This window comes from Falco biarmicus, chromosome 8, assembly GCF_023638135.1.
Source record: "Falco biarmicus isolate bFalBia1 chromosome 8, bFalBia1.pri, whole genome shotgun sequence".
NCBI lineage: Eukaryota > Metazoa > Chordata > Aves > Falconiformes > Falconidae > Falco > Falco biarmicus.
The window spans coordinates 44,214,277-44,238,282 of NC_079295.1; the positions used below are offsets into that span (position 1 = coordinate 44,214,277).

The 24,006-nt window shown below is 38.8% G+C and overlaps 1 protein-coding gene across 5 annotated transcripts in view; it reads left to right on the forward strand.

The window, feature by feature from the left end:
- PKP4 (plakophilin 4) overlaps window positions 1-24,006 on the forward strand; it is a 101,489-nt gene that overhangs the window by 22,886 nt on the left and 54,597 nt on the right. For 2 of the 5 annotated variants that reach the window (XM_056349346.1, XM_056349347.1), the window contains exons 2-3: window positions 5,700-5,833; window positions 18,554-18,666. In XM_056349346.1, coding sequence (XP_056205321.1) covers window positions 5,705-5,833; window positions 18,554-18,666 — 242 coding nt within the window. In that variant the 5' untranslated portion in view covers window positions 5,700-5,704. Of the gene's footprint in view, window positions 1-5,698; window positions 5,834-18,553; window positions 18,667-24,006 lie in introns of those variants that run through there. The other 3 variants (XM_056349349.1, XM_056349348.1, XM_056349350.1) reach the window with 3 other exon arrangements.

Genomic DNA, 24,006 nt, shown 5'->3' on the forward strand with positions numbered 1-24,006 from the left:
GCATTTGTACAGAAGGGGAACATCTGGGAGGTTTTGAGGAGTCAGTGTTTTTACATGCTAGATGAAAACGAGCTAATTGCATGCAGTGGAGGCAATAGTTATTCTCTGAAGAGGCAACTGAAGTGGCTGTGTAAACGTCGTTTACTCAAGCAAGTTGTTGCAGTTGCCTAAAGAGATGGTTTGCTGTACACTTGCTGGATTGAAAGCAAAAAGCAAACTCTTTTTGATGGCTTGGTTTGCTGTGGTCCGACTAAGCGCATGGTTTCATGAAGCCATTTGAGTGAGCCTCCATGGTAGAGAGGACAGAAAAGCTGCTATTTTCAGAATTATTGTAGGGTATTTCAGACTAGAGGCTTCAAATTGAACAGCTTCATTTCCCTTGCACACTTGCATCTAGTTTGAAAATGTAAATGCCAGACAGCCTAGAGCTAGATTGTCACTGCTTCTGTTCTTTTGTCCTTTACTATCAAATAGAGATTTTCAAAATTCAGAATAAGTGTTAATAATTTTCTCATGTGTATTCTACAAGAGAAGCATTTAACAATTTTTCTGGAAGATTATTTAAATGATTGAAATGCATTTTTTGTATTGTAAACTGAAAACCACAGAAAACAATAGCAAATTCATACTGTTCTCCTCATCTGCTGTTAATCTTCCCCAAAGTTTCAAAGCACCTCGCGTTATACTTTTGAGCTACGCTAGAACTGTTTACACCATTCACAAACCTGTAGTTCTGCAGCATACACCAAAAGATTATTTCAAAACATTTAAATCTTTCAGTCCTCATACATTCTTTGCTATAGCAGACAACGTAGATTTGTAAACTTGTCTCTCATATTTAGTGATTTTAAGACTGGAATAAGGTATGCTGAAATGCATCACACAAAGTAGAACAGCAAGATAGGCTTTATGAGTTCATTATGGCTACATATATCTCAGTATCTTGAATGTGTAGGAGCAATTTGAGAATTGAAAGAGCTGGAATACAAGGAAACTTTAAGGTGCATTTATAAATGGTACCTGTGTATATTATGTGACTCATCAGTGCATGTAAGGTTTGTAGAAAGCAGCCCTGCATCCATCCTGATGGCAGTTTAGTAGCTGTGATACTGCAGCAATGGGTTGTAGGGGATGAAGGTTTGGACAGACTAGGAAGGATGTAGGAGCAAAGTCTCCATTCTGGGTGACTGGCTGTGTGAATCTATCTGCTGGGCCGTGACACAAGGGGCAGGCAAAATAACTGAATGCAATTTTTTGAGGGATGGAGTCTGGCTGCTTGTTTTCCAGTAATGAATCAGTTATTCATACCCAAAGGAGTGAGTAATGCAATTGAGTCCAGGGAGTATCTTCAGCCAGTAAATTGCAGCTTGCCTAGGGAAGAAAGGTTTTTCTTGCTAACTCCTCACCAGTTTTACTTGTGCCTGATTTTAAGGCTCTCACTAATGCTGTGTTTGGTACTTCTGTAAGGTGAACGTGAAATCTAAATTGAGGTTGTGAGTGAGTTCCCTTGCACAAGCAGTGTGCCTAGGCAGAGAGGTGGTAGCGGGGTCTGGGGTCCTGGTGGGGCTGGGCTGTAGGGAACATCCTGGTTCCTTCCTCTTTGTGCCACAGCACCTGAGCTTGTGCAACAAGCAGCTGCCTGGCCACGCAGGAGGTTGGAGTGAACGAGCATACTCATTTGCGTTAGCCTAAGCATGTACGTAAGTGTTTGTAGGATCAAAGCCAACAGTTGTCTAATCTTGGAATTGAGATTAGAAAATCAGTAACTTTGCCAAGGAGTGTGTTAATTGAAAGAACAGCAGTTAAAGCAACTGCCTGTGTGGAAGGGTATAGCTCTCTAATTACACCTCTTAGCACTGAGATGTACATTTAACACTGACATCTTCATTAATAATTAATTTGATTGGTTTAATCTGAGTGTTGTTATTATTAGAGACTCACTATTGTGTGTGTTTTCTGTTCAGACAAATTACCATACCTTCCAGCTAGTTCAGATGGACATTGTCTTGACTGGTTTGTTACAGGAATTTATTACAGATAGGTTGAAGATTTACTTCACAGTGTTGGGGTATTAAGAGAGTGGCAGATAAAATAATGGAAAAGGAAACTGGGATCATCTCGCATCTGTGCTCATACCATCTTTTTGTAGTGTTTTTGTTGTCCAGTTTTAAGCATTCATTTAGACTATATGCTTTGAAAGTGATCACTTACAAGGAATTGGCCCTACTTTTTTTAGTACTTTTGTAGCACTTTGATTCTTTCCCCATCCCACTGCAAGGGGGGTGAGTGAGTGCTGTGTGGGGCTGAACTGCCACTGGGGTTACACCACAACACATCTAAGTATTTAATCGATTTAAGGCTACAGACATGCATAACTCGGCATAATTAAGAATTCAGTGCTGCTATTTATTGATTTATTTTAAAGATTGGCTTTATTATTGTACTGTATTTTGTGCTTCTCACTTGGATGTCCCACCAGACGGTGGACATGTGCTGGGCTAGATAGGCAGAAAGCAGCCTGGCTCCGAATGAAGCTCATGTGTAACTTAACTTCTGAGAGGTTTTGGTATTTGGCCTCTTGATTACTTTGCAAATATTCCTAGGTGAAGGAAAAGCTTGACTGGGTAGTTTTATTACTTCATGATATGCTTGCAAATTTAGCAGTCCATTTAGAACCCTGAAACACTGCGTTGTAGTCATAAAAGAACTGTGGGAATGATTCAAAAGACCAGGTATGACCCAGGGAATTCTAACGTGTGTTCTGTGATTCTTTGGGTTATTTGGGCTTGATGAAAGCTGATTTTTTACAAGTAAAACCTGAAAAGAATAAATTTTTATTTTATAAAACCTTGAAGTTACATCTTTCACTCTGACTTGTCAAAATTCCCTTTTATTACTATCAGAGCACAGGGTTTATTCTGCTTGCTTGAATGCTGTTTGTTTGGTTCTTGTAGAAACAAGGCTCCGTGAAGCTCTAGATGCAGGCCGGGCTGGCGGTTGGTTTATGAAAATCTCGCTGTGGCAGCCCTTCTACTGGCAAGCTTGAAATGAATACAGATGTTTCAGAAATACCCAGAGGTGTGGCTGGTCATTCATTTGGCGGTACCCCAGGGGCCAAGTAGCATGTCATGCCGTGTCTATCTGTTCTCCGAAAGTAAGTTCTGTTCCAGGTGTGGGACCCACCTTGGGCTCCTTCTGACACAGACTGACGGGTCTTTCGGCACAGATTGAGATTGGCGGGGTGTGATTAAGAAACAGTGGAAGAAATGGTGGCTATCCTTTGCTCCGCTCTTGCTCCGCTCTTCCCTGTCGTTCATCCTGTCAACAGACCACCCTCGTTCTCGCTGCCGTGGCGGCTGGAGGCCTCGGCGGTGCCCGCTCCCGCGCCTCCCCGCCGGCGGCGCCGGGCCCTCCCGCAGCCCTGCAGCGCAGCCCCGGCGGGCGGCGCGGGGAGCGGCCAGGAGCCGCAGGCAGGGGAGGGCCGGCGGGCGGCGGCCGTTCTCCTGCTGGCGACCCCGGTCTCTCGCCAGAGCCCCGGCACCAGGGGGAGGGCTCCCGCGGTAGCGCGGCGGCGGCGGGGCGTCGCCCTCAGGGGGCGAGGTGGCGGGGCGGGCCGCGCTGGGGCCGGCGGGGCTGTGGCTGTGGTGGGGGAGGACGAAAGGCAGCTTGGGGCTTCGTTTTGTTGGCCGAGGAGAAGGGGCAGAGCGTGGCGAGGCCCTTACTGCCCGTTGGAAGGTGAGGCCAGGGAAGGCCAGGGAGCTGTGCTTTGTGTGACTGAACCAGCCTCCTCACCTCTCCCCCAGTCCCGACGCCGGAAACCTGGTGGTGGGCTATCGGTGCGATTTCTTTTTCCTTGTTCCGGAAGGTAAATGCCATACGGCCACAAGGTGAGGACAGGCTGTTGGTACAGACCCTTTTCAGGCGCTGGGCAGCCTCCCGGTGCCACCCGTGCAGTCGCTGAGGTGGGGAGAGGCCCTTCTCCAGGCAGCCGCCGAGCCCTGTGAGGCTGCTGCTCGGACGTGCCTTTAGAAGCAGCTTTTCTTTTTCCACTCGCAGTGGTAGGTAAGCTGCAGAGTGACCAGGGTCCTGCAGCCGGTGTTACCCGTGTGACCGCTCCGCTGCCTCTCGCTGCTCACCTCGCTTTAGTTTCCTGAAGCAGTTTGATTGCCTTAGTGGCTGATGCGAAGCTGCCCATTAACTCTGTTACTGGCTCTTTTAGCAGACTAGAGTAGCGTGGTTAATAATGACTGCCAGCTAATGCACTTGAAGTGGCTCGTAAGCCTGAACAGAAGTCACCCCTCTGACAGTGCACATGCTGCTGTACATGAAGCAGAATGAAAGTACAACTTCTTACATTGTCTCCCTTCGTTTCCACTCACCTTTTCTGCCCAAGGCTGCCTGTAGTAGCATAGAAGTCCTCTGACAACATAGCGCTTTACTTGTGCTTGGCCTCTGTCTATTAGGCACAAGTGCAGAAAGTGTCCCAGGAGGATGAGTGATCTTGTACGGTGATTGCAGAAGAGATCCCTTGAGGGTCAGCTCAACTGCTCTTCCAAGCAAATCAGGAACACACAGCTTTACAGCACAATCGCCAGTCTTGTAGGTTGTTCTGTGTCTTTTAGGGTATTGTGTGCCCAGCTTTATGCTGATTCAGCATTTAAAAGGCAGGTGGTGGAGAAGGGATGGTCGTGGTTAAAACAAGTCAGGACTGAGAGGTCTTATGAGTCCATTCCCAGCCTTGGAGTCCGTTTGCAGTGTAAGCTGCTCCTTGATCTTTGTGAAATGAAGGGAAGAAAACTGCTGTTCATATTTGGCTCTAGGAATATTGAGTGGGTCTCTTCTGGAAATCTAAAATCAGAAATACTGACTACTTCTAACATTAGACCTCATGAGCTTTATTTTCTTTATTCTGAAGGAAATTAAAGCATGATGTATGTGTAGAAGCTGCACGAATACTACCTACTTGCTGTTTTAAAAGTGTTAAACACACTTCATATCTACTTCTGTAATATTAGTTAATAGCGACTTCTGTAGTTAAATAAATTAATTGCCTTTTTTACATGTACTGAAATCGTTAGTGTGCTGCCTCTGCAATAATGAAGCTTGGGATTCTTGAACGCTAATCCTGCTGGTCCTTTCCACACTATCTGTAGCCCAGAGCAATTGGTTTAACTTCAGTGTTTTAATTTCCTCTTTTGCAAAAAGAGCACTAGAAGCTTTATTCACATTTTTTTTTATTACCATAATTAGTCTCTTCCATGGTTTGTTCCTAACAGCAAAGCATTCTGCTCTCACATGTCATGTTTTTATGCTAAAAACTGCACGTAAAGTAAAAAAAAAAAGTAGACTTTTACTGTTCCTAGGTGTTCTTAATGTTTAACAACAGTATTTTGCCACACATCTTGGATTTTGCTACTTCTAGTAACTACCACAAAATAGTATTTTAAAAATAATCTTTAAACATCGTGCTGCTTGCTTGCGCCTACCTGGCCATCACGTTCTGTATGTAGTTCTGATTTCAGTTTGTGAAGATGAAGCACAGTAATAGCAACACATTGACATTAATAATACAAAGTTCTCTGCTAGTTTAGTTGTTTGGAAAGGTTTTAGAATAAAAGACAAATTTATAATCCTGAAAACTTGAATATTAAACATCACTGACTCAAAATGTAAACTATTGTAAAATATTGTTATTACAGGCAAAATGCCAGCCCCTGAGCAGACCCCAATGGTGGAGGAGGGTCTGCCGCAGACAACACGGGAAACTTCCACAGGCCCAGGCATGGAACCAGAGACTACTGCCACTACCATTTTAGCTTCTGTAAAGGAACAGGTATATACCTTGTTTTCAGCCATTCAGAAACAGTGTGCGTTGTGGACTTAACCATTGCTACTTATTGCATTGCTGGGGAAAAAAATTGGTTTCTAAAATGTGTTGCCTAGAGTTAGTATAGCATATTTTGTGTATCAGAATGTTAGAATCTGAATATAAAGGGTTCATTTAATTGCATTGAACAGAAGCATTATTATGGTATTCTGTATCCCTTGCAAATATGCACTATTGTCGTAAATCAGACTGAAAATGCAGGTCTCTTGTGTAAAAAAGAAAAGCTAGTGCAGAAGTTTGCAACACTGAAAACCAGTTCTTTTTGTACATTCTGCAAAGTTGTGTACAGTTTTACAGAAATTTGCCCATAAAGATTTGGTATGATTAATTGTATTTTGTTAAAGAGTAAATTTTAAACTTTTGAATTTGGTTTCAGTTATCAGTACCAAGGTAGTAATATATTTTAAATCTGCAACACCTTTATGGATTTTTATCTTGGTGATAGTCTCAATAGGGAGCGTAAGATTGTGTTTGAAATCAAGTTATGCCATGATTTGTAAAGGTCATTCAAGGGAGGAAAAACTGCAGTTTTACAAAGAAACATTCTAGCTACAGTTTTTGGGTTTGTCGGTTTTTTTCTTCTTGGTTTTTTTTTTTGTTTGTTTGTTTTCTAAGAACACAGAGAGAAGTGTTAGTTTTTCTTTCACTGTCAGAACTAGAAATAATTATTGTCATTCTTGGCGTAATATGTAAATTTTAGCATCTGAATTTCAGAATAAATCTGCTTTGCTGTCTCTGTTTCAGAACTTCTTTTAAGATAAATCAGTGCTTGATTCAATATATTAACTCTGAATGCAACCACTTGATGTATTAGTTCTCATATGTTGTCCCATATTTGTATTTTTTTTAAAAAGTTGAGAGTTAGGTTATATTGTCTTGGTATGAAGAGATTTCTTACCCATAGAACCCTCATTCTTAAATGAAGATTTTATGCAGGATAATGGAATTTGAATCTTTATTTTCATGACTAAATTAATAGTTTCAAAAGTATTATAAGGTGACAATAGCAACTCATATTATTAAATCTTCCAATGAGAAGGATATTAATGCTGGAAGCTATCAAGATATAAGTAATCCCAGGCAACTGAGTTCCAGTGATCTTAAGCCACTTCTTGTCTGAGACAGCAGTTTGCCTTGTGCCCATCTTAGCTTATCACAAATGTAAATTAGAACTCGTTTGCTTAAAAGTACATTTGTGGTGATTTTAAGTTGGTTCATATTATTTTGCAGTTCACCAATAACATGCTCATAATGCTAGCTTAGTTGATGAGCAGCTTTGCAATAAATGGCAGTACTGTAATTATTAGTGATCACCAGCCAATAACCTGACTGCTGTGATTATTGTCCAGAATTGCTTTTGTGCGGTTTTCATGCAATAGCAATTGTTTAAGCTGTGAACATACAATTATGACAGCATTGTCTGTAATAGGTTGATACATAAGTATACAGTAAAAAGGCGTTGTTAGCATTCCCTTTCCTACCCAGGAAATGTTATCTTTTTCTTATCCTTAGAGAAAAAATGATAATGGAATATTTCTTCATTTAAAAAGGAGGTTAAAACCACCTCCCCTTTCCATTCATAAAAAAAGCTATTAAGTATGTGGACTATTAAGTAACTTGTGATGAAAGGAAAAAAGAAGTTTAAAATGGTGTTCAATACTTAATGAAACACAAACTTCAAAACTGTAGCTTAACTTTAAAATGTATAAACACATTAGCATGAATACAAGGGAGAAGAAGATGTAAATTGTACTTCACTTTAAAATGGTAATGTGAAAGAATTAAGAGCTGAACTGTTGCTTTCTTGTATTTTTTCTGTTGACAATAATTATGGACACTGACATATTCCAACACCCTTCCTGTATGGCATAAAGCCCAGAACAGAATATTTTCCAGTGCAGCTATTTACTTTATTAAGCTTGAACAGAAACTACTATGCTGTTTGTAGTGCTTTAACTTCCTTTTGTACAGGAATCTGTCTTTATTTGCAGTAGTTCTGTGTTTGTAAAAAAAGAGTTGCTGCACCTTAACTTTGTTACTGCAGAAACATTTACTGCAGCGGGAACACAATTCAGAAAAGCCTTTATTATTACTTGTCAAATTATGTAAGATTTTAACTTCATAAAAAATTAAAATTACTACACTAGTTAGGAAACAGGCAGAAAAATTTGTTGAGCTTTCTACCATAGTGGCATAGATAAGATTATATAAAAAGTGGCACTAATTAGTCTATGAACCCCTACAAGCCACTTTAAATAAACTCTCTTTTGTTTCTTTTCCTGTGAACCCAAATCAGTTTAAAGCAACTTTTTTACCAAACTAGACTGTATCCTCTGAGCTCTGAACAGTCTGTCACTGAGACAAAATTGTCAGATGGCTACGTAAATCTCCTTTGGTTATATTTTAGGAAAAAACCATTTCATTTCACTTTTAGTGTTATAATATGTGCAGAACAATTGTAGTCTGTGAAGAAACTCAGATTACTACAGCTTTGTGCTTTTCTGACGAAGCTCAAGTTTTGTTTTAATGTGAAGACACATCCCTAATTAGTATAAATGATGAGACAACCACCATTTAATGGCTTTGATTGGTGTGGAGGGGATAGTTCTTTTACCAGGTTAAGTTACTGTGTTTCAGATACACTAGTGGATATACTTTTGGATGAAAAAGGGAAGGACTGACTTGTATAAATTGCAGCTGTTGTAGCGGAATTAAATCCTAAGGCTACCTGTAATGATACTGAAACATATTTTGGCCTTTTTATTTATTTTAATGGATTTGATGATGTGTTGTGGGTTTTTTGGATGTGGGGGAGTTTTGGAGGAGTGGTTGTTTGGAGAGAGGGTTGTTTACTGTGGGTTTGTTCTGAAGGTAGTAGTTTGAGGGGGTTTGCAAAACATGTGTTTAACTTCCAAAATGTTACAAAGTTTCCATGCTATAATGGACAGAAGTATCTTTGGAAATGCTGAAACAAGTTTTAAGTAAAACTAAAGCATTGAAACATACATGTCTGTATATCTGAATCCTGGGGAATATTTGGATAAAAGTTTAGTTGAGTTCCATAGGGAGTCTTTTATCTGTATTAAAAGTAAATCGAGTGTTTTCACACTAAGATAGCAAGTCGTTAAAAAAATCATAGGGGCAACATCATATCAGTAACTTCTTTGGGGGGTTGGAATGTAGGGGCATCTGGTTGCCAACTACTCCAGATAAATTTGTGGAGTCACTGCTGCTTTACACATGCAAGCCATGTGCTGCTGAATTTGGAATGAATGAATTGGGGCTGGCAAGATTAAATGGGATCGTTTGGAATTGTGTGTTTCCTGCTTAGCTTGTTAGTTTCCCTTTTCAGTGATGGAGCTGAGAGAAAAGGTCTTGCAGAAAAAATTACCCATCAATCCAGTTTTAAAAAGTAATATCAATATGCTGGTGTTAGTTACTTTGCTAAGACAGAAGCGCTTGCAGCAGTGTCATGGAGGTTTTTTTGTTTCTCTGTTCTTGGATCTAGTTTTTTGACACCTGAAGATGGACAACTTTTCACCTTTTCTTTTGTATATAGGTGACAATAGAGCGAGAATGATTTGGTATGCTTTCAGATAAACCCAAGAGATTTATGACTGTTTTCCTGGAAGTGTTCACTTTTTTGCAACACTTGAGCAGAATCTTTTTCCCTTTTGTATGACTGTATTGAACCACAGCATGTATTTTGAAAGTGTGCACTTTGCTTTTTTTCTGTTCTTTATTGTTTAAGTACTGAATTCTTTACATGGATCTTGAGATGTTTTTTATATGGTTTCTGGGAGGGGGAGAAGGCAAACCCCCAAGTTTTTCAGGTGGAAATGAAGGAAAGAATGCATTCTCCATACATCAAAGAATTTATTATTGCATGTTTAAAAACATCTTTACTAGAATGACAGTATTTTGAAATTAAATTTGGGAGATTTCTTCAGCAGTTCAGGTATGTGGTGCTTTATATCAAGTATTCTGTAATGCGACTGTGTAGACATGTCACTTCAACAAGATACCTGAAAAAAAGACTTGCTAAATGCACTTTAAGTAATTAAGCACAAAAATTTAACAGTCTTACTTTGAAATTATGATTTGCATGTGTCTAGTGATCAATTAGGTGGATTAACATGTATCGGCTCTGAAATGAAGGCAGTAATTTTTATGAAATGGATTTCCAAGTTTTGCATGGGTGAAACAAAAATCTTTGTCAACATTTTCTGAATGACTGGAAGAACTGTTTTTTCTCCAACTCTATTAATATTATGTTCAATTGCATAGGTAATTCTTCCCTATTTAATCCCAAAACTTTGAAGTTTACTGTTTCTGCTGTTTTACAAGCATTATGTCTTGGTGAATCAAGTCTGAGAAATCCATTTCCCAAGGCTCTTATTCTAGGGCAAAATATATGCCACTCCTGTCTCAGATGAAATGGCTAACTCATTTCCTTAATCAAAATTCTGTGTACTCCTTTATTCATGTAAAAGTCTAGAAATTAATTAGTCTTTGTAGCATATACTGTCAGGTATCTGAGGAGAAATTCCCCCTGGAAAAGAGCCTGCCTAGAACTATGTGTACCCCTGAAATATACTGGAGTATTTGTACCTTTTGTAACACTTACGTTTAGATTACCAGCCTATCTACTCAGCAGCAGCTGAACTCTTAAATCACCAGCAGGCAGAGTGATTAGATTCCTTAGCCTCAGCACCAATTAAAAAAAGAATAAATAGTATTGTAACAGTTTCCAAAGAGGATGCTGCTGAAATGTAGCCAGTTCTTCCTTTCTACCATTGACTAAGAGTAAGCTTTCTATGAATTGTTTAAATTTTGATCCCTCATCAGCTAGAGCAGCACTAAACTGTTTTGCCAGACTGGTGAACAATGCAGGCATAAAAGTATTAAGGGCTTTAATGGTCTACTGCTGTTGAATACAGAGTAAGTGTGATCAGCCAATAATTGTAGCTGTCTCATTTCAGATCCTGTAATCTGTGATTCTCTTTACCCTGTCCAATTTTTTATCTTTTGTCTTCTGTTTTGGAAGATACTGAGATACCGAAAGCATGCAAATGCAGTTGTGTGCATGGGTAAACTTTATTTTTACAGAAAATGTTAAGGTTGATCTAATATGGTTAGTTAAAAGTACAGGGTTTTTTTCTCAACAGATTCTGGTAGAGAATTTAAATACTATAAGGTCACTGCAGTATGATATTCATGTTGGAAAAGCACATTATTCAGTGTGCTTTTAAGTAGTGGTCAGATGCTTGATCTAGCTCTGAATTACAGCAAGTGGAGACAGGTAGAACATAGATCAATGAAGGAGGTTAATGTGAAAGAAGGTATAAGTGAACTTGATTTTGTTTATCCTCTTCTTTGTTGCACACTTGTATCATAAAAATGTCCAGAATGTAATTTGGACATTTTTTTCTTTAGCACCATTCGAACTTTCACAGTTGTTCAACAGGCAACATTTTTATGATTAGGAAAACATTTCCTAGTTTAGCTTACAATTACCTTCTTAGTATTTCACAAAGACAGCGGCATTTGGCAATTGAAGCAACTTAGCATCTCCCAGTGTTACTGCCACTCGAAATAACATCCCATCCTAGGCCTCTTTTCTACCACAGCAACCATAGAGAGCTGGTGGAGGCCAAGAAGCTCTAAGAGATGCATCTCTCTGCCAATGGCATCTTCTCTCTCAGATGTCCCAACTGCCCGATCCTGGTCTGACTAGCCCGTCATGTACTATTCAAGAAGAGTTTGTGAGTTGTCTTCACTGCTTGTGCCATTGCTGCTGATTCTTTCAGTTACCTTCAGTTAACCAGCTGGACCACCGTTCGCTTAAAGTTTTAAGTTATCTGTGTTTTGGTGGAAGTTTTCAAATCACAACAGGGCAGAAAGAAAGTAATTTTTATTTTTCAATATTGTGAATGTAGACTCCTCATCCACATTGCTGAGGCATCAAAGTTCCTTGTTAACAAAAATGAAAATGCTGAATCTCTGCAATATGGTATCATAATGGGATGCAGATAGAAAGCACAGAATTGCCTCTTTTACTATCCAAAGCTTGCAACAGAAGAATGACAGTCTTCATGGTCAGTAGTACCAATTACAGTCCCGTTACTTACCTGTGTTCAAGTATTTGCTGTTACTAGCCCAGCATAGTGTGTTGGCAGCTATGTTCCTTGTCAGGGAGCCACAAGCCTGTCAGAGGTACTTGGCTTTCAAATGAAAATAGTATTTTGTTTTTGGGATAGGTGTAACTTGTCTCACCTGTGTCTGGCAGCAATGAAGACCTTGAAGTGTCTTCTTGAGTGAGATCTCAACATTGCTGCAGACAAGTTACCACTTGGCAGAGCTTGCCAAGTGAGAGCTGTTGTTGGTCACCTGGGGTATACACTACAATGATGACACCCTACGCAAGGCTTGTCCCTGCTCCAGGAACCTCAGCCTCCAAAAGGACATGACACAGTTCTAAAATTGGATGGATTTTGGGTTTCGCTCACGGAAGCTGATCTGTCTGTAGTCTGCATGATTGCCTTTCCACAGCAAGTTGCTTTCTGATCTTTCTTGAAATATGTGTGTGTTTCCTGTTCCTTAAATGTAATTGTATTTAAGGCCGGCATTTTTTGTAGCTTCGTATTAAGAAATACAGTCTGTGGCTTTGCAGTGGAATTTAGGTTATAAATATAAAACCTGTGAATAGAATTATAGAGCTTTTTTCCCCCTTGGTGTATATTGAATAATTTTGGAAAAGTAGCAGCTCTGGCCAAGGCATCACAGTGTGTATCTTTTACAGGATTTGGTTGGTCCTTTTAATGCAGGATGGTAACGTGTTCTGTAATCTACATCTATAATTCTAGTATATTCTTCTGCAAATGAAAACAAGCTTATTAATTTTTTGACTTCTGTCATGTCATTTTGTCACAAGGTAGTAGTATAAAATTCAGTTAATTGTGATTTTTGCCTAGGGCAGCAGCTTCTCTTTGTTGCTAGCATCGTGTTCAAGATGCATGCTCTCCCACTGCTTTCAGAGAAGTGGCTAGAGAAACAAATTCAAATAGAATCCCGCAATAAATAGTATACTGTCTGATACGTAAACGTGGTGATGGTAGGTATCCATTCAGAGTGGTATAAAATGTCATTATAAGGAAGCATAAACTATGAAGGTGATCAATGCACTTGGAATTGATTAGGACTTAGTTTTCTATAACAGTATGATGATTTAAGCTACAAAAAAAGAACATGAGGTATTCCAGCTCTAAAGAACATGGTACCTCTAAAATTATTCCTCTTACATATTTATATAGATATTTAAGACGTCACCTACAGCTGCAGATACCAAATTTAAGAAGACATACAAAAGTCAGCACTCATTGTTTCAAAAAGTATGTAAATTTTGCTGCTTCGTTAGGACCATAGGCTGCACACATAAGAATATTGCTCAGATTAGAAAACAGAGCTGAATTATCTTTTTTGCTGCTTTGCTTGGACTTGCAAAAATACATTTGATTTTCCTAAGCATCAGAATGATTTTAAAATGGCAAATTAGTTGCGTGCTTTTTACACCTTTGCAGTTCAGTGTGCTGTGATTTTTTATTTTTTTTGTCAAGACCAAAATTATAAAGTTATGAAGAATATTGTAAATAGACAACCGAGTGTTGGTCCAAAAAATCAACAGTACATGTACCCCAGAACAAGTGGCTAAACATGGCTTGGTGTTTTTTTCCCCTTATTTCTACTTAGCACAGGTTTTCTGATAGAGTACTAGCAAGTTTTGCTTTTTAAACATAGTATAAATACATGAAGTAAAACTTCCTGCTATGTAGTCCATTTGTTTCATTCACCTCTTCCACCCCCAAGAAAAATAGAAGTACAGTTCTTTTGTTTTAACTGGCTTTGGATTTTTGCATTGTGAGTTAAAAACAGGCCTTTTTACTTAAATGGGCAATTTGTTACTTCAGATGTTGTGCAACTACCTATACAAATTTTGTATCGCAATGTTGGGGGTTTTAAGAGAAAAATGGTGTGTATTAAGAACACTGGGCAGGCCACACAATACTCCAATACTAAGTGTGTATCTCTTCGCATCATTCTGCCAGTCAAAACCAAATTATCCTTTTCTAGGCAGAGCTTACCACTCTCACTGTGAAGAGCAAACTGCATGTAAGAGATTATATCAAATTAGAAAATGAATTATCAGCAGAAAAAGAAAATAATTGTTCCCTTTTCCTACCGTGATGCTTTCAGTTAAGTTAACTAGAAGTAATTTAGTTTTTAAAAGTAATTTTTTTGCCTCAGTTTTCAATGGTAATCTCTTCGCACACTTCTGAAATCCCTGAACCTCAAGGCAGGTACATCTTCCTCCCATTGTAAGTGAAGATCAGATCTGAGACCACCTGAGGAACCTCAACACGCACATTCATGGGACCTGATCAGATGCATCACAGGGTTCTGAGGGAATTGGCTGATGTAGTTGCCAAGCCACTCTCGGTCATAATTTGAGAAGTCAGGGCAGTCAGGTAAAGACGCCGGTGGCTGGTAAAAAGGAAATAACACAGCCATTTTTAAGAAGAGTAAAAAGGAGTACCCTGTGAACTTAGCAACCAGTCAGCCTCACCTCAGTGCCCAGTGAGATCATGGAACAGATGTCCTCTGGAAGACATGTTGAAAGATAAGGAAGACAGGGAGGTGGTTAGAGACAGCCATCATGGCTTCACCAAGGGCAAATCGTGCCCGACTGATCTGGTGGCCTTCTACAATGGAGTGACTGCATCAGTGGACAAGGGAAGAGCTCCTGATGTTATCTACCAGGACTTCTGTAAGGCCTTTGATATGGCCTCCCACAACATTCTTGCCACTAAATTGTAGAAAGACAGGTTTGTTGGATGGACTGTGTGATGGGTAAGGAATTGACTGGATGACCGTGTCCAAAGAGTTATAGTATGGCTCAATGTCTTAACTGGACACCAGTAATGAGTGGTGTCCCTTAAGTGCCCATAATGGGACCAGTACAGTTTACTGTCTTCATCTTTACATAGACAGTGGGATTGAGTACACCCTCAGCAAGCTTGCAAGTGCCAGCAAGCTGAGTGATGCAGTTGATTCGCTTTGCTGGATGAAAGAATTGTCACCCAGAGGGACCTTAGGCTTGAGGAGTGGGCTAGCATGAGCCTCACGAAGTTCAAAAAGGCCAAATGCAAGGTCCTGCACCTAGTTCAGGACATTCCCAGGTACCAGTACAGAATGGGGGATGAATGAATTGAGAGCAGCCCTGCAGAGAAGGACTTGGGCATCCTGGTGGACAAATAATTGGGTATGAGTCAGCAATGTGCACTCTCAGCCTGGAAAGCCAGCTTTATTGCAGGCTGCATCAAACGAAGCAAGTTGAGGGAGGGGATTCTGCAATATATTCTTCCACTGTAACTTCTGTATTTTGTCTTGTTCCCTTTTCTGTAGTGTTTTAGAGAAGACGTAGCTTGCATTGGTCGTTCTTTTAGTTTCAGTGGGACTTTTTTGTCTTTTAAACCTGTAATGGTTTTACACTTGTAAAATCTAAAAATTGATTTTTTTCTGATGATCTCAAGTAACTGTTTTATCTCTTAAACGCTTTTAGGACAGAAGTGTGGACAAATCAGTTTGAAAAGCTGTGATCATTTAGATGGGAGCTTGGTTGACAAGCCTGGATTTTTATTTTTCCTTTTGTGTGTCTGGTTTCTGCCACTATAATGTTGGAATTGGAGCTGTGTTCTGTTTCCTTTGTTACATGCTGCTTTTTAATTGATTACCTTTATGTAAAAAGGCTTTCTAGACAATGCCAACCTTTTTGTAGGATTTGGTAATTTACTTTTGGTAATTTTTTCTGTCTGGAATGCAAAATGGCAAAAGTTGCCTAGCGGTAAAATTTGCGTTACAGCATGCCTTCCTGCAGAAATAGTGTGAGCTGGTGTAAATGATGGTGTTAGGAGTGTAGGAGAAGACAGCAAAGGGAGGAGATGTCTCACATGAACGTGTATTCACAGAATGTATTAAGAATATTTTCTAGAATAGTGTTGTTTTCATTAATGCCTCTGCCTGTAATGAAAAGGCAAATGAGTAGAGATTGGTTGAATGTAAGCAAATAATGGCTAGCATATGTTTTATTTTATTCATCTAATTAGAAGATCAGTAAATAACAGGCAACTTGACTCTCGTGTTCAAATTCATAGTTTGTATCAATGATTGCTATTTAAATACTGATTTAAAAGTAAGGAACGGGAAACAGCTTTAAGCATAGCATAAATGTTCTATATTATTTCTGCAAACAAGCAGTGCAATATTCTTTTATTTTAAAGATTTATGTTTGTTACATGCTATATAATACATTGTCGTTTATTTGGGGAAAAGCTTGTCTTGCTGACGTTTGCTTCAACACCTACAGAGTGTCAGCATCTGAATGGGTTTTTTTTGAAAATCACGTCATTCTCCACTAGCATGTTAATGACTGGCTGGTGAATCAGCTTTTAGATGGATGCATTGTCTATATTCAGAATTGGAAAAGAAATTCTTACTTATAAATTTGACTTCTTTTGCTTAAAACGCTTTTTAATATTTTCTCTCCAAAAGACAGACTGTCCAAATGAGCTGGCAGGGTGCATATGTGCCACTTTCATATAACATGAGGTTGAATCATGCTAAGACCTGGTATCAGACTGTGATGACTGGGTCTCTGCTGTTGAATGCAGTTTCATCTTGAACAAACCTGGTGTTATTCATACTTTCTAGTCCATATACAGGCCCAAAAGATTTCCTGTGGCCCTCAGCTTATCATGTTCGTGGGGATTTTCATATCTGATCTCAGGATTAAAAGGATTTAGCTTTAGAATTCTGTCTAAATGCAGGTTTTAATAAAATCCAAGTTTAGGACGTATGTCCTAAAATGCTCTTTCATGTCTGAGCATTGACTGTGCTAAGCTTTTCTAATGCTGAAGCTTGACAGTAAATGCCAGCGTAATGGAAGGGGTGGCCAGGAGGAGGTCGAGGATGACATCTCCCTCCTGCTGCTCCCGTGGTTTGCATATTTATTTTTAACAGAACTACAGCATATTCTGTTCTGTTGAACTGGTCTTAGTAGAGCAACAGTAGAAAAATGCAGTCTTGTTCTGTGGATGCTTGTGTCCTGTGACAGTAGTGGGTGAGTTCACGTCCTAGAGGCAAACGGTTTTGCTGGCCAATGTTTGGAATATTGCAATGTGTTTATTCAGTTTGGGTAGTGAGCTCTAAGAAATGTTTGAGAGTGTCTACAATTCCTTATATCATCTGGGAGGGGCAGCAGCTTCTTAACAGGCCAATCTAATTAGCTTTCTGTGTGGGGGTTCTTGAAGGTAATCTTATTGTGGTGTTGGTAGAAAAAAAAAAACCATTATCTCCTACTTCTGCAAGGTAAATCTTGGGTTTAAAGTAGTTTTTTTACTACACCTCTTATTTGCACTGCTGTGAAGACCTCCAAAACTGGAGCTGTGAGGTAGAAAAGTACTTGCAGACTGCCGAAGGCTGAGGAGTGCATTGCTGAACCACATTTCACCTTACTGAAAAGGGATACAAACTGCAAGTAGAGAGCTCTTCCAGGGGCCATTAATGAAAGTGAAGTATTTAAGCCTTGCTCCATGTAATGTAAGGTGTGAAAGAATAGTTTGCGTTAAAAGTCACCTTCATTCATATATTATTATTAATATGGCAAGGCATGCAGCTGCTATGTAGTACAATTACATTACGTAAATTCAGAAAAAAACCCTTACTAGTAATTTATGTATTAAAGGAATGCTTCTGTGCTCTATTTGACTTGTCTATAAGATTTGCTTCATGAGATTATTAAATATTGGTGTTCATCTATCTTTAAATAGTATTGAACAGTTTACACAAACTTCAGGGGATATAGAATATCAGTTTGAAAAATAATACAATTGCTCAATAAAATTGTGTTCTATCATTAATAAAAGAAAACTGTGGTTGAGGACATCACTGATATCCCTTGATGACAGAGTATAGATTTCAGAGTATCATGTTTATAGAAAATGTTTCCAGATTTTAATAACATACAAACAATTCTGTGCAGTGCTTCTATTTCCCATGTCTTCCTCTGAGCATTGCATACTAAAAGCCTTTTACAAAGGCTGAGGTTTGGTACATTTGACCAAGAAACATAACAAAAGTTGAAAAGGCGAGAGGTGAAATAGCACACCTCTACCCTCAGCCAGTCTGAAATAATACATTTTAAGTTTCTGATAGCATAGCTTAGGATTTCAAGTTTTGCAGCTGGAAAGGTTAGGATACAGTATTTTCCAGTGTACCTTGTTTATAGATGAAATTGAAGACTGACTTTATAGGCACTGATTTTTTTAGATTGTGGCAACATAAGGAGACACAATTTTAATTGCAGGAGGAATAAAATTAACAAATGCTTAAACATGTTTTTCCTTTTGTACAGGTGATAAGTCAGTATTTGCATGAATCACTGATTTAAAGAACCATTAAATTTCCCACTTTAATCCTCTAATAGTTTATTCCACTAAGGAAGAATCAGAACAAGGAACTTGATTGTGATGAAACAGTGATTGTTTCAAAATTAATCCACACCCATTTTTTAACATCAAGAATGCTTTTCTTTTTATTTTGAAATTTCAGGAGCTCCAATTTCAAAGACTTACCAGAGAACTGGAAGTGGAAAGGCAAATTGTGGCTAATCAGCTAGAAAGATGTAGGCTTGGAGCAGAATCACCAAGTATCGCCAGCACAAGGTACAAGTCCTGATGACTTCACTTTCATATGTCCCATAAATTAAAGGGCTTTTTAGTGGTGCTTGTGTCCTACATACATATATTTTCACTGATAGCTGTTCACCTTCCATTAATATCCGAAGTATTAAAAAAAAATGCAGATTTGCTGTAAAGAGTTGTGGGACAGTTTAAAGAGGCCTCTATAATAATTGATTACATTTTCAATAAAGTGTATGTAAGGCTTTAATTTTGCTTTAAGTATGTTGAATTTTACTTTTAAGGTTCAGCCAGAGAGAAATACAGTAGACTTAATACATATTTGTGTCAAAGTATTAGTGCCAGTTAAATGCAGTAATCCAGTATTTTTTTTCCCCTGAATTAACTATGTAGTTTCTTCCAGCCTTTCTGAAATACTTTCTGTTGTTAAATTTGTTCTCAGGGAACATCTTGCTATAAGTGTATTATTAGCATATTTAAATATTGTGAAACATACCTAATGTATTTCACATACAATAACTATAGCAGAGCATTTTGTTAATATTTCAACTGTAACTAGTATTCTGATTATTTATTTATTTTTAATTCCTTAACAAGCTTTTTAACTCTAGATGTGTTTGGACACCCATTCATTTCAAGCGTATCTTGCATCTGAAAGCCTTGATAAGTGTGTTCTCTTAATGAAACATTTATACGTCCATTTCAGGTTACAGCAAACTTCATGTTGGCCTGTACATAGAGAGTATTCTCTGAACATTATTATTTCTTGCCTTAAATACTGTTTGTTTCTGTATCCTTTCAGGAATAAACTTGGGTATCATTCTGAAATGTTTCCTCCTGTGGCCTTAATGAATATTTCTGCAAGTTAAATGGAAAATTCCTACAAAAACTTAAGAAACAGGAGGCGATTACTTAAAAATAAATTTAAAAAAATCCAATGTACCAGCTAATACCGTTGGGTTTATATATCAAACTACTTGGCCTGAGTTGTTAATTGACAGTATTGTTACTATGATGATAACTTTTGTTTGTATCTTGTAATAAAATTCATGTTTTGTTAAGACACTTGGAATTATTAATAATATTCCTTGGACAACGTGACTATTTTATACCCTTCATACTTGCCTGTCTTCCCTCTAGATCCACGTATTTCTCCAACTGCTGCTCAGATTTTGTCTTGAGAGCTTTTAAAAAAGTTAAATTCCTACAGAAGAACAAGTAAAAAGCTTAGTTATGTTACGCTTCCAACCACCTTTCATTTAGTCTTGAATGTCCATTTTCAATGAGTTTGCCTGAAAAAATTCAAAGGAAAAGGTTTTCCTAAATCCCAAGTCCAGAGAATTTTACATGCAAAGAACATCTGAGTTACCTTATCCCACATAATATAGTGTTATTTTTGAAATAATGTACAATTACCAGTAGCTACGCAGTAAGTTAGATCCTGTGCTTCCTTGAAATACTATAATTAACCAAGATGAAAAACATAATTTATATCATGAAGCAGCCAGAGAAGAAATGACTCCCTTATGGCTAATCTTGTTTATTTGTATATTAAAAAAAAAAACCTATGAAAGTTTAGGGACAGAAGATACTAGCATGTAAGTTGGTTTGCATTGTACTTCGGTATGAGTACCTTCACAAATCTAGGTAAACTCTTCAAGCTCTAGGCCATAAATTTTCCATAGTTGCTAATAAAATATTTTACGCATTTAAAATAAAAGCCTAATGATATTCTTAGCTCTTATAGACATATCTGTATTCTGACCACTGTTCTTACATTTCTAAATTTTTGTATCCCAGCCGAGTCTGGTCCTGTATAGATGAGAATGCCATGCTACCTCAGTTTTTTTACTGAAGGACGTGGGATTAAAACTTGGTTTAGACATTATGTTCTGAGATGTGTGTGCCTTTGGTTAATTTTTTTACTTACTTTCTTAACATGGATGTCCATTTTAAGAGATGTGTGAGAAGCTGGGGGGGCAGGGGGAAATCTGTGATTGAATTAGATGGTTTCATTTCTTCACAACAAGTTGCTTTCAGTGTAGTTAGAAGAGCTGTCAAAAGAACCAAGGTAAAACAATCTCTCAGAGCGGTATCACAGCAGGCACAAATACAGCAGCAAAATTTAAAGCCATTAAAAGGTTCCTGTGTTTCCCCAAACTAGGTGATACAAATGTTTTGCGAAGGCTGACAAGAATTTAAATAACCTCAAAGGGGGCATGTAGAAGAGGCTTGGAAACTGAATGCCATGTTGAGAGATTGGTCATGGACAGCTAACAGCGTGCTCCCAAAAACACAAAGATGCTAAGCATTCAGAGAGCAAGATGATGTTTTTCTCCTAGCCAGATGTAAGAATTGTCCAGCAGTCTTATATTAAAAAAAAAAAAAAACCACAACACCCCAAAACAATGATAAAAACTAAAAAACCAAGCAAAACTAAAGCACAAGATGCATATGCCTTTTTGTTTTTATCCTGTGTTCAAGTTTTCTGTCCCTGAGGAAATCAACAATGCTTTGTTTCAAAGTTAGTGCTTTAATCTCCTTTAATGTGGTTAAAACATTCAGGAGCATTTAGTTTTCAGAGGTCCAGCTGAAGGTTCTGTTGACCTTGGTGGTCATTGCAGTGCCTCTGATTTACCCACTTCTAAATGGAATTCCTGCAAGCCAGTGCTGGCCGGGAGGTGGTCCTACTTTGCAAAACAGATGCTGACATGAAGGCACAGGTACTTTTGCAGCAGCATACGCCTGTTTTGGTGGTTGCAGCTTGAGCTTCAAGCTGTTCTGTGTCTTGTCAAGTCATCCCTGTGAGCCAGCTCATGACCCAGTTGCACCAGTGCCAGCCCAAGGGAAGTCATAGTTACAGCTGGTGAGCAAAGGGTGAAGTGCGATATCAGTACCTTAAACTAGCTTAAACATCTGTAGCTTGTACGTGTAGCTTCTCAGCAAGTCTTCACTGCCATGAGCCCAGACTCTGGCACAGTCTGGAGTGCAGGCTGTGCAGATGTACCATCTGGAGGTAGACACCGATGATCAGGCTGTCACTTACTTGAGCACACCTGACAAGGACTCTCACTGCAGCATCACGGTTCATTCTGTTACTGCTAGGCCTTAAGAAAAGTGTGTGTTGCTTTGTACGCGTGAACGAAGCAGAACAAACAGAAAGCACTTGTAGTTTAGGTTTGTTAGTCTGTTGCCCACCTGTATTGCAACTATATGGTAAATGCAAGTAACACACAGCAGTGGTTGGCTGTTTTGCTCTCTGAAGAGGAGTGTGAGAGATGAGAAGAGCAGATCTGCTGATCCTGAACAATTGTAGTGTAATGGGCGAAGGAAGCGCTAGATCTGCTGCAGCGCTGAATTCCAGTACAGCAGCTTTATTTTTGTGTACCTGTAGGTTATTTGTCTGTTAAAATTATTTCTTCTCATAATTATTTTTATAAATGGGTATTGTACTCAGCACTTCTGAGATGTTCATGGCATCCTGTATACTTTCAAACCTCTTAAGAGCCTGAAACAATATGTGGTATTAGTGTTACATGTAAACATTAAATATTTTTATCTGTGTTACACACTAGAAGATCAGAGATGGTAGACTGGGAAAAACAACATGAGGTTTCAGTTGTATCTTCTTACTTCCATTTCATGCTATAACATGTACAGGTTTCTGTGAAGAAGGCACTGGGCTGTTCAGCCTCCTGTACAAACAGATACAACACTGCAGCTGACTTTCCATCTGTAGCATTACTGACTCTGTTGGATTCAGTTTTGGGCTGCCAGTTGTGTTGGAGTATGTGCTGATGCAGGTAGACATCGATATGTATCAAGGGGTCAGTAGTCGGGCTCGCTTCATAAAGCACATTGCCTAACCTCTCTGGTGGGAATTGGCTCTGTGACTCACAGTCGACTGATTCTTCTCGTGAATTACCTGTTGTGTGTAACTTAATAAAACTGAGTGGTGTTGGGAACCAAAAGGCTTATACTTGTTTAATTTTAAAATACTGCACTTGTAATAGCAACTTGCCACGCTTTAACAAAAGAATAGTAGGTAAACAGCACACTAGACTTCATCAGAATGCAAGCCCTTTTGGCAGTACAGTAAATAATAAAAAATGTAACACTTCTAGTACTGAACGGTCAGTTTGAGTAATAATGCTCCTGCCTGAAGCCTTCTGAGTTTTGTAAAATTAAACACAGCTACTGGGATGGATTATTTTCTTCACTTTTCCCAATGCCAGCTGAAATACAACGAACACTTCCTGTAGTAGTAGAAAATACTCCAAAGTGATTCAGTAAAATATTGCACTCTGTGATTGAACGCTGTAGACTTTGAAATGAACATGTGTTGCATTTCATGGTCGCGCGTGTTTTTTTCCCATAAAATGGGAGAACACTTGTAAAGGGTGTAAACAGAGCAAGTAGTTCTGCTTGAAAGCCAGCACGCTGTCGTGTGAAGCTGTGCAGCGTTTGTTCCGTGTGAGGAGCCGTAACATGCGAGACGCTGCCAGACGACGCACCGCCCCCGTGCTTGGGGCATTCCACAGCGTGCCGCAGCAAGTTTATCCTGATGAGACTGTTCTCAGTGAGCTGATCTGGGTGCAATTATCCTTACAGAATACAGTTTAGTTTGGTTCGTATGGTGTATTTAATATTTCAGCATTTCCAAAAGGTGTATTTGAAATTGCTTGCATATATTGCAATATATGATGGCACTTTCATGGCAAATTATAAGCTCCACTAAAATTACCTTTAGAATCAGCATGGACTTTCGGGGCAGGGAGAGGGAAGGAATCCCAGTAATTTAAACTATTTATTTATTTATTTACACTAATACTATGCTTACTGAAATTTGAAAACAAGTCTATTAAAGGACAACATTAAATTTAAAAGTAAGAAAAGATACGCTTCAGTTTCTTTGCAGAGTTTCAGCATACAATAAAAGCAGGACTAAAAGGTATTTAACAGCATTTTTCTCAGTAATGAATCATTTTAAATGAAGATCTCCTACTTGATCATCATAGAGCCCTTGGAAAAATGTTCTGGGCACAGATATTAATAGTCCATGTATCCTAACAGTTTAGAAGAAATGATGATTAATTCCGTCATTAGTGGCTAGGTAAGAGCTACTTGCCATGTTAGCTAAGATAACCGGTCAGCTGGTCACCTGACAGTTGCCGATGCTGAGCACTTGGAGGAAGGACCCATCTCTGCTGCAGAATGAGGGAAACTCCTTTTGTTAGAAACTGGTCCATGCCATGATTGCTTTAGGCATTTACAGTTCTTACTGCGTGTGTTCTAAGCCTTCTTCAATCTAGCTGTACAGTTTCTATTTTCAATTTTACAGGTAATTACGTATAAAGATTTGTT